At 41.3% G+C, this 16,661-nt stretch overlaps 1 protein-coding gene across 17 annotated transcripts in view; it reads left to right on the top strand.

Annotated features, from left to right (window-relative positions):
- PTPN13 (protein tyrosine phosphatase non-receptor type 13) overlaps positions 1-16,661 on the top strand; it is a 234,606-nt gene that overhangs the window by 201,436 nt on the left and 16,509 nt on the right. For 12 of the 17 annotated variants that reach the window (XM_075544059.1, XM_075544061.1, XM_075544052.1 and 9 more), the window contains 8 exons: positions 2,397-2,534; positions 2,999-3,087; positions 4,822-4,877; positions 6,479-6,591; positions 7,547-7,695; positions 11,670-11,760; positions 13,847-14,184; positions 15,767-15,982. In XM_075544059.1, coding sequence (XP_075400174.1) covers positions 2,397-2,534; positions 2,999-3,087; positions 4,822-4,877; positions 6,479-6,591; positions 7,547-7,695; positions 11,670-11,760; positions 13,847-14,184; positions 15,767-15,982 — 1,190 coding nt within the window. The remainder of the gene's footprint in view (positions 1-2,396; positions 2,535-2,998; positions 3,088-4,821; positions 4,878-6,478; positions 6,592-7,546; positions 7,696-11,669; positions 11,761-13,846; positions 14,185-15,766; positions 15,983-16,661) is intronic. The other 5 variants (XM_075544066.1, XM_075544069.1, XM_075544068.1 and 2 more) reach the window with 1 other exon arrangement.

Below are 16,661 nucleotides of genomic sequence, written 5' to 3'. Positions count from 1 at the left end.
ATGTCTCATAAAAAGCTTTATCAGTGGCAAATTGGTACATTCATAGGTACCAATGTTTGTAGAAGAGGAACTGATGAAAGTATCTAGTTTTGTGTAACAACAAGTACGAGGGGACATCAAAAAAGTTTATGAGAATGGAATTAAAAGATATTAGATTTTTGAGAATCATCAAAGATAGCAGGCTTACTAGTCCCATAGATAATGATGGAACTCCCAGGACTGTGGCCCTTCTTGGTACCCGGGAGGTCTGGACCATTGCTCCGGCTCCGGCTCCATTGTCAGCCTTAGCAATAGACATGTCCATAGAAGAGCAGGAGCCTCAGTGAGGTCCACAGCTTAGAACCACCGACCGTTTGAGAGCAGAAGGACAGCACTCACCCAAGGACAATGGTCAGCAGGGTTAGGAGGGAAGGAGAAATGGAAACAGGAAATACAGGGAGGAAATGGGGTAAGTGATATTACACTGAAGGGATGATCATTAATGAGGTGACGCTTGACTGTAAATGGATGATCTACTCTGTCTGCAAACCTTCACCCAATTCACAATAAAAGTTTTCGGAAGCCCCCTCTACATGAGTATTTGCATAGGTATTGATTGAAGACACAAATGTGAATGTGTCTCAAACATTACCAGACACCTTCCTGGATTGGTTTTCTGGGTTTGAAGACATGTCACTGGACTGTCGTCTCATAGTTTAACTCAGTTAACTGGCGTAACGTAATTCACAACAATTTTAATCTGTAGCAGTGGTGCTCAACCTTCCTAATGCCAGGACCCTTTAATGCAGTTCCTCATGTTGTGGTAATACCCCCCACCCCACCCCCCACCCCCGACCATAAGATTACTTTAGTTGCTACTTTATAACTATAATTTTGCTACTGCTGTGAATCAGGCGACCCCTGTGAAAGAGCCGGTAGACCCCTAAAGGGGTCCCAACCCACAGGTTGAGAACTGCCGCTCTGTAGCCTAGTGACAGAAGGAGCACCTGTGAGCTAAAAGCTTACAAGCAGCCGTGTAAGGCAAGGTGATGGATGTCATTACCCAGGAACAAAGCAGTAAGAAGGTCAGCAAAAATGCAGACAATCAGCAAAGCTATATGGGCCACAAACACTGTATTCTGAGACCCAGAAGAACTAAAAGATGCCGAGCTGCCACCCCAAAGGTTGGTCCCAGGTAGAATTAGAGTTAAATGTGAAGCAGAACTCAAAACACTAGTTAAAAAGAAAAAAATTCCAGAAAGTAGAAAGCAGACTGATATCCTGAGACTATTACCCTGAGACACCTTTAAGCCTAAAACCAACCCTTTCTCCGGAGACCATCTTTTGACAAATAGCAGAGTGTAGCAGTCAAAATAAAATACTCATGTTACCCCGAAGGTCAGCGCTCTACTGAAAACTCCACCAGCATAAGACCAGGCCAACAGTTACTCCAAAAACAGAGCAAGAGACAAGGAGGCAGAAAAATCAGAGTACAGACAGGAAACAACAAACATGTTGACAGTATTTTGAAAAATTGTGTGGAAATTGTAGAATGGGAATTGAACTTGCTGTGTAAACTTTCACCCAAAATTCAAGTATTATGAACCACAACACGAAAATGTGTCCCCCAGCATTGTTGAGTTTGGTTTGTTCTCTGCAGGCTGCAGTTAGATTGTGTGCTCCTGGTCTTTAACAGCCAGGATCGTTGTAGAATTACTACTATGAGCAACACCGGGGCTTGTTGTGATGGACTATGTTTCCAGTCATGGCTGCTTTTCAGAGCACACCCATGCCCCTTGCAGTCATGTGGATTCCAGCTCAACAGCTTGATAGGACAGGCTAGACTGCCCAAGGGGATTTCTTAGGCCGTAGTCTTACAGAGCAGCTGGTGGATTTGACCTGCCTTTTTAAGTAGTTAAGCTCTTAAAGCTCTGTGTCTCCAGGACGTCTTTGTTTTAAAAGGTAGAATCTTAAGATTTAAAAGAACCTAGCAGCATCCTCTCAGGCACCCCCCGTGGAGTAGTGGGCTGTGCACAGACCTGCTCACCACAAGGTCCTCCGTTTGAACCCACCTCAGGAAAGAGATCAGGCGATCAATCTACTCCCATAAAGATTTATGGGGGCAGCTCTGCTGTGTTATAGAGGGTCACTATGAGTCTGAATAGACTCAGTGGCCGTACATTGAAAGCAGCATATTCTAATGACAGTGTGTCTCAGCACATAAAATTTTTTTATTAAAAGATAATTTTAATGGGGGCTCTTACACCTCTTGCGACAATCCATACATCAGTTATATCAAGCATATTTGTACATATGTTGTCATCATCTTTCTAGACATTTACTTTCTATTGAGCCCTTAGTGTCCGCCATACAAACATTTTTTATGTGAATTATCATGTAAATGATTGTTTTCCAAGAGTCTGATATACAAGAAGATGATATGTATGATGATCCTCAAGAAGCTGAAGTTATCCAGTCTCTGTTGGACGTTGTAGATGAGGAGGCCCAGAATCTTTTAAACCAAAATAACGCAGCAGGAGATGCCTGTGTTCCAGGTAGGTGAACCAGAACACCTACATTAGTAAGATAAGGAATACCAGGACATCTCTCAGGACCATTTTGGAGTAAATATAAACTATATTAATGGCTTCTCCTATTTCTCACTGATGGAAAATATAAGATCCCACCACCACCGTAAAATAGTGTTGAATGGTTTATCTTAGTAATGAGATCTCAAAATACCCTTCTTTATATAATAGCTGTTACTTTTAAGAGTGATGGCTGCAATATTTTCCTTCAGTTGATTGATGCTAAGCCATTCTTGAGTCAGTCCACTTTCAGTAGATAAATGCAAATAGATATTTGATGCTCTTGACATTTATTTATAACCTTTCCATTTAGAACATTGAGCCAGTTTGTGTATATTTATTTACTTCCTCTTTTGCAGGTAAATGAAGCCAATTTTCTTCTGCTTCATTAGTTTCATTAATTGCGTTGGCATATTTATTTTTCTCTCCAGATACATGGAACACCAATGGGAAGTTGTCTGAAGAGAGAGCAGAAGACACAGACTGTGATGGCTCACCGCTACCTGAAGATTTTCCTGAGGTCAGGATAACGCCTACATGAACCACGCAGGATATTACACGGTTGCATCCACCGTGTCAGTCTGTCTCCTGGAGGGCCTTCCTCACTTTGACTGCAGCAGAGGGTTCGAGCCGAGGAACGATTGTGAGGGTGGTGGAGAGCCAGGCGGTGTTTCCTCCTGTTGTCCATGGGGGTGCTGTGACTCAGAACTGACTCTATGGCATCTAACAACACCCCATTTTAATCCAGAAATTAACACCGACAATTTATTAAACACATTTAAGAAAAAAAGAGAATTGAATGTTATCTATTACAAAATAGATTTTAAAATCCATCTTATCCCTGTGAAAGAATCATTTATCAAGTTCCAAGCTAAGAAAGAGCTTGACAGCCTGGATAAATTTTGAGGCTGAGTCAAAATGTATGGCTGGTGGGCCCCAGGTGGAACGTGTACAGGCTGGTGTCCAGCAGAGCATGTTCAAATAGGCCACTACCATCAGTGATGGCTTCGGACAAGTCCTCTCCGCAGTGCACCTGCCTTCATCTCATTAGGGGCCTGCAAATGTTTGATGGGGGCTGCCTTCCTGTCAACTTGTTACAAAGCTTCAGTGATTTCAGAAGATGTCCACTTGAATATTGTTAAAATTTTGACGATGGTAATCATTTTTCCATGGCACAAAATGTATCCATTTGAAAAGGAGCCCTAATGGTGCTATGGTCTATTCACAGGGCTGGTGGTTCAAACGCACCAGCCACCTTGCAGGAAAAAGATGAGGGTATCCATTGTGTAAAGACTTACAGCTTCAGAAACTCTGCGCAGAGTTGCCATGGGTCAGAATAGATTAGAATACAGTGGCAGTGGGGTTTTGGCAAAGAGCCAAAATTACCTTTCGGGTATGGTATAAATTGAAGAACACAAAATTCTTTGGGGAAGAACAAACAGAGATGGAAACACTACCTTCAAAAGATACAGACCTCAATGGAGGTATGGTAAAGAAGCAGTAGCTTAGCATTTTGACATTTTTGTGTAATAAAGGTTCACATGAACTTACGGAAATATTTTTTTATTTTTCCCCTTGTATAATATTCATTTATACTGAACTGTGATGAAATTTTATAGCAGAAATTTTAATTTTTCAAATTTATTTTGAGCATGAAAATATTACCATCTTCATTGTGAAAAAAACATTTCAAGTAGAAATGCATAAATATACATTCTTTTTCTATCCAGTCCAAATCTTCATGCAAAGTGACTATTATGAAAACTTGGTTTATACCCTTCATTATGACTATGGAATGTAGGCATTTGTATACAGATGTAATTTGTATTATTATAAAGTTTATAGATATACATTTAGTTGCTATCTTCAGTTTGTTATTAAATAAATTATTTCCATCTTTTTTTGTATTCTTACTAAAGAAAGTTAAAATTTTGGAAAGTATAGAGAAGGAGAGACATTGTTATTTTGCTTTTTTCTCACCTCTCCATATTAACAGTCCTTATATAACGGATCAAACGCAAGGTGGGTGTAAGGATTAAGAATGGAAACAGTAGAAAAAGAAAAGCTCTGAGGCCACAGAAGATGCTTCAGCCAGGTTTCAATGTATGAATCGTGTGTGTGTGTGTGTGTGTGTGTGTGTGTGTGTGTGTGTGTTTTGAAGAAATTTAACAGTAATAGGAAATAATTGGCCAATATGAGATTGTTGCTTTTTGTTACAATTCGCTGATTTGGTTTTGACTTCTCGTCATTGTAGGCCGCCAAAAGCAATGGCTGTGAAGAGTATTCTGAAGAGAAAGCAATAAGTGAAAGGTAAACAATTTTAAGCCCCTGAGATGTATTTGTTTTGCAAGTCCTCTGAACGTTTCCATTTAGGTGTTGATTTGGAATTTAGTTTGTTTTCCATAAAATAAGACTTTATGAGTAAATGATGACCTCTCCCAACTACAGCAGGGGAGAGGAAAACTGCCCTGAGCCGCATCAGCTGCCCAAGGTCTCGCCCCATGAGGTTAATTTAAGGTCGGCTTCACAGAAGCAGCAAGAGAGAGAGTTCTATTGGCACAATTTCAATCAGCCATCACGTGGAGAGGTGGAGTGAGACCACCACATTCTCCAGCCCCAAGAGGGCTACTTCAGTCTGAGATTCAAAAACTTGATATCTGGGCAGTTGCCGCTCCAAACCCAGATCTGTTGGTCAGTCGCTTGAAGAGCATCCCCCTGAATGATGCTTGTGCCTCACCTCGTGGTGGTTCTTCATCAGCCAAGAGGACCAGATAACTCAATGGGAAAGAAAAATCCGCAAAGCACATCATTAATCCACTGTCATCAAGGGGGACGTGGGGCAGGGGAAGGAATTTGGGTGAAGGTTCTAAATATCTCCCTATCCATCCCTCCAGAGATCTGGAATACTTATTCAATTGAACTGTCACACTAGTTTTAGCACTTTACTCATGTGATATTTTAAAAATAAATAAATTTAGGAAAAGCATTTTAAAATGGTGCAGTTACAGCCTGGAACACATAAGGTAGTGCCCTATTGTATTAGTTGTAGCAGCTTTATTTGGTGCATTTAACACTTTGCCTGTGTGCTAACTGTAGGCTGTCGCCTGTTGGCCCTGTGAAGTTCTGGCCTGACACTTCGTGTCTGCTCGCTCGGCCTTCCTTCCTTCTGGCATGAGGGCCTGCCTTCACACTCAGTTGCCATTCGTTTCCTTTCTTCCCTGTTCATTCTACTCTAATTCTGCACATCTTATGAGAGTGGATTGCATTACCTTTAAAAATCACACCGATCTATAACAGAAAAATGATTTCCCCAAGTTGATAGCCACATGTTAAAATATTCTTTTTTGTATTACTTCTAATCTTGTCACAGTCCACTTAATGGAGTTTGGTTAGAATTCCATAGAAATTCTTTTCCAGGGGAGTTTTTGGTTTTTTTATTTTCCTTAGGGCCAGGGAGTGAAGTTTCCAGACAATTAGGATGTCTGGTGCAGAATTTCATGCACATGAGGGGTGCTAGCTGTGAGAGCAGTTAGATGTATTTAGAGAAAAGGGACAAACTTTCCATTGCTTAAATGACTGCAGTGTCTAGGACCCAATATCTTTTACTGATTTAAAAACAAAATAAAACAACAGAAAATATTTTTAAGTTGTGTGTAGAAAAACAATCAACAAAGAGTTGGGGTCCGATGGGCTCTGTGTGATATTGTTTAAAACAATATTTAAAATATGCTTAAGATCAGTTTAACTTACATCTGCCAATACATTTTTAAAATTGTAGATTTGTTTTTAATAATCTGTTTTAAAATACTCTAGTGACTGTAGAGAAAATAAGTGGATTGGGACAATAGTATTTAAACTTATCTCTGTCTTGAGACTGGCGAAAATCAAACACCTGTATTTCCTTGCTGTAGTGTAGCTGAGAAGTCACACGAGAGGAAAATGGATGATGACGACCTCACCTGGGGGAGCATTGAATTGCCGATGGAGCCAACAAACCATGAAGAGCCCAGTAAAGGCAAGAACTGTATGGCCAGTGTTTGCATCATAAGCAATGGAATGGGTGGTAAAAATAAGTTCACTGTGTGTGTGTTCATATGTCTACATAGACATATACACACGGATATCATTTGTCTATGACTTAGCTTTATGTATATAACACTCGTGTGTGTGTGTACTTTTGTGTATGTTACAACAGTGTATATGTATGTATTGTTGTATACATAAAGCTAAGTCATAGACAAACCTCAGGGCTCATTTGTATAATTTTCACAGTTGTGGCTTAAAATATTCAGTGACATGGAGGAAGACAGGCAAATAAATGTATAAATAATGTTAAAAGAATGACAAAGTCATAATTTTGACACTGTGGAATAAGGAATCCAGGAGCACATTTTATTTGCAGATAGACTAGATGGACAGAATAACTTAAAAGATAGAGGATTATTCCCCTGGAAACCAGTGTCATTTTTCAATTGCAGTCAAGTCTGTCTCCCCTTACTGCGCCTCTCTCACTTTGTAACTGAGCCACTCTCCAGGGTTTCCACGCTCTTATTTCCTACAAGGGGACTTTCTATTAAGGCTTAGAAACTAATTTAAATACAGCGATACAGCCAGGCCAGCTACTTGTTTACCGAGAACTTTATGCAATTTACAGCAAGAGAACAAAAAGAAGCAACTTAAACTCCTTTAGAAATTATAGATAAATGATCCTGATGAATTTCTGTTCAATCAGTGGCATGTTTTCATAAATGTTGGGTGTAAGGTCCCTGCTGTGGCCAAGACTTTCTTTGATTAATTCTAGTTAGCTGTCTATCTACTGGTTCTATCATTAATTAATTCTCTCATGACTTTAGACTCCCACTTTCGTAACAATAGGTGGGGCGAGGATATATACTTAGACGAGGTCATATCTTGAGGAGCTCAGTTTTGAGGCGTCCGTGTGTTTGTTTTGAAAGAATGCACTGCTCTCTTCCCGTTAGACCACCCTTTCCTGACCAGCGAGGAGCTCGCCGCTCTGCCTGTCATCACGGTGCTTCCCTCCGGCCGATACACGGGGGCCAGCTTGAAGGCAGTCATTCGAATGCTGCGGGGCTTGCTCGATCAGGGAATTCCTTCTAAGGAGCTGGAGGTAAGTGTGGGGCGCCAGTCGCTTCCCCAAACCTGTATACACTGAGGTGGAAAGAAGCTGTGTTTTCACTAGCCCCGCGGTTCGTAAACATCATGCAAATGCTGACCGTGTCTGTTATCTTTCCAGCCCAATTGTAGTTAACTTAGTTCCCACTACAGAAGTGCCATCTTGTCATATCTAGCAGTACATCCATTATCCTAGTTAGGATTCAAATCGTCCTGACTTAAAGGGATGTCTTTAACCATGTGGAACTTGGTACATTTCCTTGAAGATTATTTTCCCTGCCCCATAGATGAGGATAAAGAGTTAAAGATTTAAATTAAATTTAAAAATCCAATACCAATTCCAACTCTGCTTACGTTTCATTAATTAATGCACTATAAATGTAGTCCATTGGTGGCAGTAGCTTCATGTATATGAGTTGTTGAATGGAAGCTTTGTTTGCCCTGTAAACCTTCATCCAATCCACAATAAAAAGTTTAAAACAAAACAACACCCAGTAGTTTATAGTTTCATCCACGTGAAAAGTACCAATGACACAGAGGCCTTGTTCCTTTGGTCTCTCTTGAACCACCCATCTTTGCCGCTCAACAAAAGCAAAACGTAACCCCACTCTGAAGGAGGGACTCGCCTTCAAACTACCTGCTAGGTGGGCCACTTCTGGAGCTTTGCCTATCAGACAGAGATCATTGTAAACTTGATTGTGGTGGAGCTAGCTACCATATAATATGATAGACACTTGGTCAGTTGACCTCCCTCTTGACCCAGCCTGCATTTTCTCCCGGATCAAATCTCTCTCACTTGTACCACCACAGAAATTTCTTCCCCGGCTTTTCAAATAGTGTTAGTGGTCTTTTCTTTCTTACTCTTTATTGTTACTTTTATCTATATATTATTTTTTTTCTTCTTTCAGTTTTGTTTTTGTTTTTTGGTGTTTCTATTACGGTCCCTAGTTCATGAAGCACAGCAGTAGGTGCAGAGAGACAATCACTTTATCAGGGATGGGGGTGCGGAGGGTGAGGGGAAATGGGGAGCAAACAGTGTGGGAAGGGGGATGGAGCACTAGAACTGATTATGGTGGTATATATACAACTCTTGTAAAAATGATTTAACTATGGCAGTACGTGAGACGTGAATTTTATATCAAGAAAACTACTACAAAAAGAAGCCAAAGTTGACCAGTGTTTACCATGGTGAAGGAAGAAGAGAGATTCCTTAGGGGCGTGTAGTGTATGTTAATGGCGGTGGAATGACTTGGAGAAGGATATCGGTCACGGTTTCGTAGCATGAAGATTATAATCAGTTGCACTAAATGTAGAAGTTGTTGAATTCGAGGATGTTTTATTGTGTACACTTTTACCACAATTTTAAAAAATAAACTGATTTTTAAAAAGGTAAAAATAGGAAAAGAAAAGGGAGGTCAGTCACTTCTAGGGCTTCCTCCATGAACCATCTGAACAGAAGCTGAGCTCACTCGGTGTGCCCAGAGTTCACTCGGCAGTTTCTGTTACTGAGAAGCAGCGGCAGAACAAATGTGCATCCATGTTTGAGTCGTTCCCACCCCTGCGCCACAAAGCTGTGCAGACATGGGCAACCACTCTTCTGCGTGTGCCCTGCTTTGCTCCACAGATAAAGGGCCTCTAGTGTTCTTCCGTATGCAGCGCCCCTGCCCAGGTCGGCTTAGTTAGGGGGTCTGAAAACTTCTGCTAGACATGTTCTCACTGGCACCACCATCGAGTGGTGGTCCTCGGAGCCTTCCTGGGGCACAATGTAGGTTTATCCCACTTGACAACCCTAGGAGGGAGGAGTTCAGAGACCCCATCCAAGAAATGTTGGGATCTAACTCCTAGTATAGGACATCAAGCCTCTTCAGTCGTGATTTGTTCTCAGTCTTCATCTTGTTCCCCTTTGTTCCGGGGACCTGTTGCCAAGCTGATGAGTGGGGGACTCCCAACTCACTTACGCCGGTTTAAGCATTGCCTGAAAGATGAAGAACACTTAGATTGCTTTGGGATTCCAAGGACTATTTTCAGAATCCTGAAACAAAAGACCAAGATGAGTTCTTTGACTCGTGAGACAGATAACACAGCATTTAACAGTCGCCATTTCTCGTGTGTACATCTTAGCGGTCTCTACTACCTGATTCGTGTTGTGTCGCCTGTAATTTCCCATCACCATCAATAGAAGCTGCTGGCTTTTCTTGAGCACATATGTGCCCATTGTTTTACATTTAAGCCTCGAAATACTATTATTCCCATTGTGTCCATTTGGAAACTAACGTGCACAGTCGTCCTTGGGGCGCGCTCTGTCTTCGAGTCCTCCTTTTGGCAGAGATGGTTCCTCCTGAGGGCTCTTTTACACGGCTGTGCCTGAGACCCTTCCTGCATCATCACCCTCCGTAACGCAGCTTCCCTTTACTTCTCACTAGCACAGCAGCTTATTAGCTTCTTCAAGGCACTTATGAAGTGCACACATGTTCATGGTCAGACTGGATTCGGTAACAAGGAAATTTTGTTCAGTACGAAGTACATATTCCCTTTTAGATATCTATATATTGTGAAACCCAGATGAATCTTTAATATTTCTGCACACATTCCTGGTTTTTATTCACATAGTTCATAATCAGTGATGCAAAATCAGTCATTTTAAAGTCTTCTTAAAAGTAAGGATGGCCATTTCAACATGTACTTTTAATATATATAACTTGGCAACACCACCAGCAATAGTCAGAACACAAGTTTATGGTCATATATATGTGTGTGTGTTATAGGTTGTTACAACTGTGTACACATATGCACAAAAGAAAGTATATGTGTGAGCACACAAATAAATCATAGAAGGCACAGTTACAGCTACTTCTCGGATATAAGCAAGCAGCTCACAAAATTGGTTTTCTAAGTTTAAAGGATTAAGAACTTCATCTCGTGGGACATCTCAGTCGATTGGCATGATTCAGCTCATAAAATGCATGTTGGCCATCCCAATGGGGTGAGTAGTTCCTGAAGTCTCGACAGTGTGCCCACTGCCACTCATGATATAACTATGGGTCTGCTCGTCAGGCACAAAGAGAAAGAAGAAAACCCAAGCCTCAGAGAAGAAACCGGTCTGCAGGGCTAAGAGCCGCATCTAACCTGAGGCAGAAGACTAGATGTTCCCAGCTACCACCGGGACCACTCTGATCGGGGCCACGGAGATGGACCCTTGGTAAATTGGAGAAAAACATAGAACACGACTCACATTCTTTAAAAGTCCAAGCTTCCTGGGCCAATTGAGACGAGAGGCGTCCCTGAGAGATCGCTCTGAGACACTCATTAAGCCTTGAACTGAAACTGTCTCCTGAAACCCCCTTTTAGTAAAATAACAGGTCTTCACACAAAATAAAGGATCTTACCCTTGAGTACAGTGTCTCATTTGAAAATTCAAAAAAGGAACAACTAAAAGAGACCAAGCAGTCAACAATTATTTGAAAGACAAGGGTATAAAAAAAGGAGGCCCCTGGAACTGGAAGAACCGGAACACAGTCAAAGAGTGCGTGTGGACTCCTGCTGAAGAGACAGCCGATGCGGAATGGGAAGCTCATTTTCTATGTAAAGTTTCACTGAAAATGTGACAAAATATTGTTTTAAAATTAATATATAAAATGTTGCTTCACAAAGTATGCATGTATACACACGTATATAGAGTAAGAAGTATTAAGCGTGAAGTATAGGTGTGTGGTATATATACACACAGAGAGATATTTTGTTTATATACAGAAAATATATGCACAAACTATAGATGTTTTTTACTCTTACTGTTGCTTATTTTGTAGCAATTTTAAAAACTAGTTATATGTTTTAACAATTGATTTATCAAATCAGTATTGGGATTGTAAGCTTGCTTTTCTTGCCCCCTTCACATGGAAAGTATTGGCAGTTATTATTGAATTATTGCTTATTCAACAAATTTAACTTTATTTCAATTTCTGCTTACAGAATCTTCAAAATTTAAAGCCTTTGGATCAATGTCTAATTGGACAAACTAAGGAAAATAGAAGGAAGAACCGATATAAAAATATACTTCCCTGTAAGTTCTAATTGGGTTTCTGATGGAATGTGTGCTCAGTATGATTTAGCTAATTTAAACCTTTGTTAGTCTGTCTGTCACATAAACACACAAACACATATTCAGAGTCTGTTTGAATTCAGTAACTAGCATATTTTGTTTGTTCAGTAAGCAATACACAGTCCCTTATAGAAATCTCTAAATTCTGAAAATCAGATGAATCTTAAATATTTCTGCATTCATTCCTGATTTTTTTATTACCACAGGACAAAATCAATGATGTTAAATCAGTAATTTTAAAGTCTTCTTAAAAGTAAAAATTGCCTTCAGTTTCTCACATTCGTGTGTACAATGCCAGCATCGCTTTGTTTCACGTGTATTTAAATTCAGAGAAATGTCTACAGTGGGCACCGGGTACTTATCTACATGCAGCCTCAATGGCCCTGCCAGCTCATGCCGGTGCACACTGCAGTATATATTAAATCGTTTCAGGGAAGAGAATGAACTAACGTTCTTACTTATAATTTTTACCCACATTTTACCTATAATCAATAATTACCAATATAATTTTATGACTTTATGTATAGAGCCAAAATACTAGTTTGGCCCCATTTTCCAATAGTTCAGGTCGTTGCTTCTCACAGTCACTTCAGTAACCACACCGACAGGGACACCGTATGTATTTGCATATTGGACGGCAGCAGGGCACACCGATAAATTACACAAGAAGGACATGCAACGGAATGTTTAGCCAAGAAGGAGACACAAGATTGACTGAGAAAGCTTCCCGTGAGAAGTGAATTTTGACATTTTAAAAAAAATGTATTAGACCGTGACTTACCAAAATCTAAATGAGAATTTTTCAGGCCAAAATAATGGCCAGATGAGAATCTCTATGTCAAAATTAGACAAAGCCACAGATCCCAAGGAAATGAAAGGGTTTGTTTTCCTGAACCAGGTGGCCAGCTTGATTCAGAGATAAAAGAAGCCAAGTAACAGAAGGGCAGTTGATGGAGGGTTTTAAAACTTCAAATTAAAAAGTTTCAGTATGGTAATCACAATCATTGTGACATGTCTAAATATTTGAAGTGGCAATCGCTTTGAATGTATGTTTTGTTTTTAGTTACTGCCAAGTCAATTACAACTAATATATTTTCTTCAATAAGTCATCATCCTCAGTAAAAGATAGTTTATATCAGCTTTTCACTGGGGCAGCCTGGAGTGACAGTTTGTGTGTTCCCTATGATTAGACAGAGGCAAGTCTGTGACAAACATAGCTTGTATGTGAGCTGCCTTTTGTGTTCCGTAAAGACCTTCAGCACCGTTGCTATTGTCTTTACCATGATGGAGAAGCGGCACCGTTTTGTCTTTTTCTAGGCACCGAGCAAGAAACTCTGAGTAATTTTACTAAGTTTACTAATTTTTTTACGATTTTCACGTCTTCATCCAAATCCATATGTAAATTACATGAGAAACTCACGAAGCTGACATCTTAGATAACATTATAACATAAGTGAGAAGAATAAATACAACATTCGGCTACACGGCAAGCTAAAAACACCCCTCAATATGTTTGCTGGTGACCCCGCCTGTGGTCCAGGTCACCATTCCTGGTCATCTTTCCCTTAGACTGCTTAGATGAGCCTGCAACACAGGAAATCCAGGATAGATAAACCCCTCTGGGCCAGCAACGAGAGTAGAGGTAGCAGGAGAATTAGGGGAGTGGGGGGGGGGGAGAATCAATCACAAGGATCAACATACAATCCCCTCCCAGGGGGACAAACAATGGAGAGGTGAGGGGCGACAGAGGACGATGTAAAATATGAAAATAATAATTTATAACTTATCAAGGGTTCGTGAGGGAGGGCAGGCGGAGGAGAGAGGGGGAAGAAATGGGGAGCTGATATCAGGGGCTCAAGTGGGAAGAGAATGCTTCGAAAATGATGACGGCAGAATATGTGCAAATGTTATTGACGCACTGGATGAATGAATGGGTCGTGATAAGAGATGTAAGGACCCCAATAACAGTATTTAAGAATTTTTAAAAGATGCTTGTTTGAAAAGACCCCACCACACTGATAACTCTTCTGTGGTGGGCACTTCACAGACGATGCGACCAGAGTGCCCCTGGGCGATGACGGCGGATATATCAACGCCAGCTTCATTAAGATCCCCGTGGGCAAGGAGGAGTTTGCTTACATCGCCTGCCAAGGGCCTCTCCCAACCACCGTGGGCGATTTCTGGCAGATGATTTGGGAGCAGAAATCCACTGTGATCGCCATGATGACGCAGGAAGTGGAGGGCGAGAAAGTCAAATGCCAGCGCTACTGGCCTGCCGCCCTCGGTGGAGCCACCGTGGTCAGTGGCCGGCTCCGGCTGGCTCTGGTGCGGGCGCAGCAGCTGAAGGGCTTTGTCGCAAGGGCCATGACCCTCGAAGATATTCAGGTAGGTCCTGCGGACTAAGGCTCAGCTCCCGGCTGCGGCCCAGACCCGGACTCCTTCCACCCCGTCTCCCGTGTGTTTGTAGTGACTTTCCATTTCAGTGCAACTAACATCCCTATGCTTTTGCATAAATCTAGTCCAGATTTTTATTTGTTAATTCTGCCAAAAAGCTTCCTCCAGCATAAGCTATATTAAAATGAGAATATAACTTTTCATGGAATTGTCCACCATCGTTCACTGAGTGACAGCCAGAATGCCTCAGGAGCTACTGGGTAAAGCTGCTGAGAAAGAGTTGAAACAGAAGATACACCCGTATAAGGGAAGCTGACCGTCACGCCTGGGAGTACCTGGACAACTGTACCATGTCCTGCTCTCATCCACGCAGGTCCCATTGTGGCCACCTGCCACTGACTGCATCCACCTTGCATTAGCTAGGTGGGCACAGCTTAGCTCGAGCTGTCAGTGTTTCCTCACCTCCACAGTCCTTCAGTGAATCTGAGCATGAGTCTTGCGTTTCCTGTGGCTTCATTGAAGGGGAAAGAAACAGTGATTCTTCTCTCATAGAAACAAGGCACATTAACGTCATTCTTTGGGAATCATGATTTCTGATATGTGACTTTACTAAAAACTAAACACTGTACCTCCTTACTCATTTACAGCAGCCTGCTCAGTATTACGCTAGCTCAATTGTTCGTTCTTCCCCAAATGATTTATTCATTTCGTCAGCACGTGGTCGTAGTAGAGCTCAGGCCGTCTTGGAGGGAGGGGTGGAGCAGCACAAACAAAGCCCCTGACCACATAGCACACAGCTCACCTACAGACGAGACATGCTGGTGTTGATGAGTTGGGGTGTGGGGGGGGTGTGGGAAGACCCGAGCAGGTAGCATATGGAGAAAACCCCTCAGAAGCTGAGGAGTGAATGAACCAGCGAGGATTATCCTGAGGAGAATGTGTCGGTCAGAAAGAAAAGAAAGTGCAAAGGCCCTGAGACAGAAGCGTGACCAGTGCATTTAAAGGACTTTGTGGCTGGAGTGAAATGACCACAAGACAGAGAAGGAGGTTAAGTTAGGTCTGACAGAGTATATAGGAGGCACGGGGCATTGAAATGGCTCTGGCTTTTCTCTGGAGTAGAATAAGATTTGAATTCAAGTCACCAAAAAAGATTGTTTCCCATGTCGAACTGTGATTTGTTTTCAGGGTTTCCAGAATGGAGTTTTTCCAGTATTTAAAGTGTGGATCCAGCAACCTTCTTGACAAAAGGTCCTATGTGTGTTGCTTTAATGCAGTGGTTCTCTCCTTTCCTAATGCCGCGACCTTTTAATACACTTCCTCATGTGGTGGTGACCTCCAACCAGAAAATGGTTTCCTTTGTTACTTCACACTGTCATTTTGCTACTGTTATGAATCGGGCAACCCCTGTGAAACTTTTTGAGGTTGAGAACTGCTGTTTTAACGGGAATCTTATTGTCTCCTCCATTCACAAAGTCAACAAGCCATACTTTGAAAGAACAAACCAAATGCAACAGCTAAGGATCTGTGAGGAAAGCAGCATGCCTTTACCGCCTCACTCTGTGTGTCATTTCAGACAGGAGAGATGCGCCACATCTCTCACCTGAACTTCACTGCCTGGCCAGACCACGACACCCCTTCGCAGCCAGATGACCTGCTCACCTTTATCTCCTGCATGAGGCACGTGCACGCCGCAGGCCCCATCATCACTCATTGCAGCGCTGGCATTGGCCGTTCGGGGACCTTGATATGCATTGATGTGGTTCTAGGATTAATCAGTCAAGATCTCGAAGTGAGTACAAGCATTTGACCAGAAGGAATGACGCATTCAGATGTTAAACACTGGTGTTGGGATCTTGGGTGTTTGGTATTGACATGTTTATATGTATACCTTAAATTACTTTATATATATGGGGTGGAATTTATTAAACATTGTAATTCAAAACTACAGTCCATAGTAAGGAAAATAGACTTCAGATATATCTAACTTCCTTAAAAAAAAAAAGAAAAGAAAAGAAAACCCTGTGCTCAGAAGTTCTGGAAATAGCGAAGCACTGAAGAACTATTTTTGAAATGAACAGCTTGTATATTTTTTATTATTGACACGAGTAGTTGGGGAAATGTTACATGGTCTCTCCCTAAGCAACTACTCTAATTTTTTACTAAATAGAGCTAATAACTATAATTTAACCATCTTACTGTCTATAACATGTCATTAAAAATCATTGCCTCTTAGAGAAACGGTTGAAAACAATTGTATCTTGCACCTCACGCTCTCATATCGAGGTTAGTAATTTGAATAATAAAAGATCAAATAGAGTATATTTCTCCCTTATTTTGAGCTATTAAATCTCAGCTAAAAATTAAAAGATCAATCAGAATTTTTTTATGTAAAACACAGGGTAAGAAAAATGTTGTTCATTGTCGTATTATATTTAGGTTTCAGAGATAAGAGAAGAACAACATTCCTT

This window comes from Tenrec ecaudatus, chromosome 3 (genome assembly GCF_050624435.1).
Source record: "Tenrec ecaudatus isolate mTenEca1 chromosome 3, mTenEca1.hap1, whole genome shotgun sequence".
NCBI lineage: Eukaryota > Metazoa > Chordata > Mammalia > Afrosoricida > Tenrecidae > Tenrec > Tenrec ecaudatus.
This window is presented reverse-complemented; position numbering and strand designations above follow the sequence as displayed.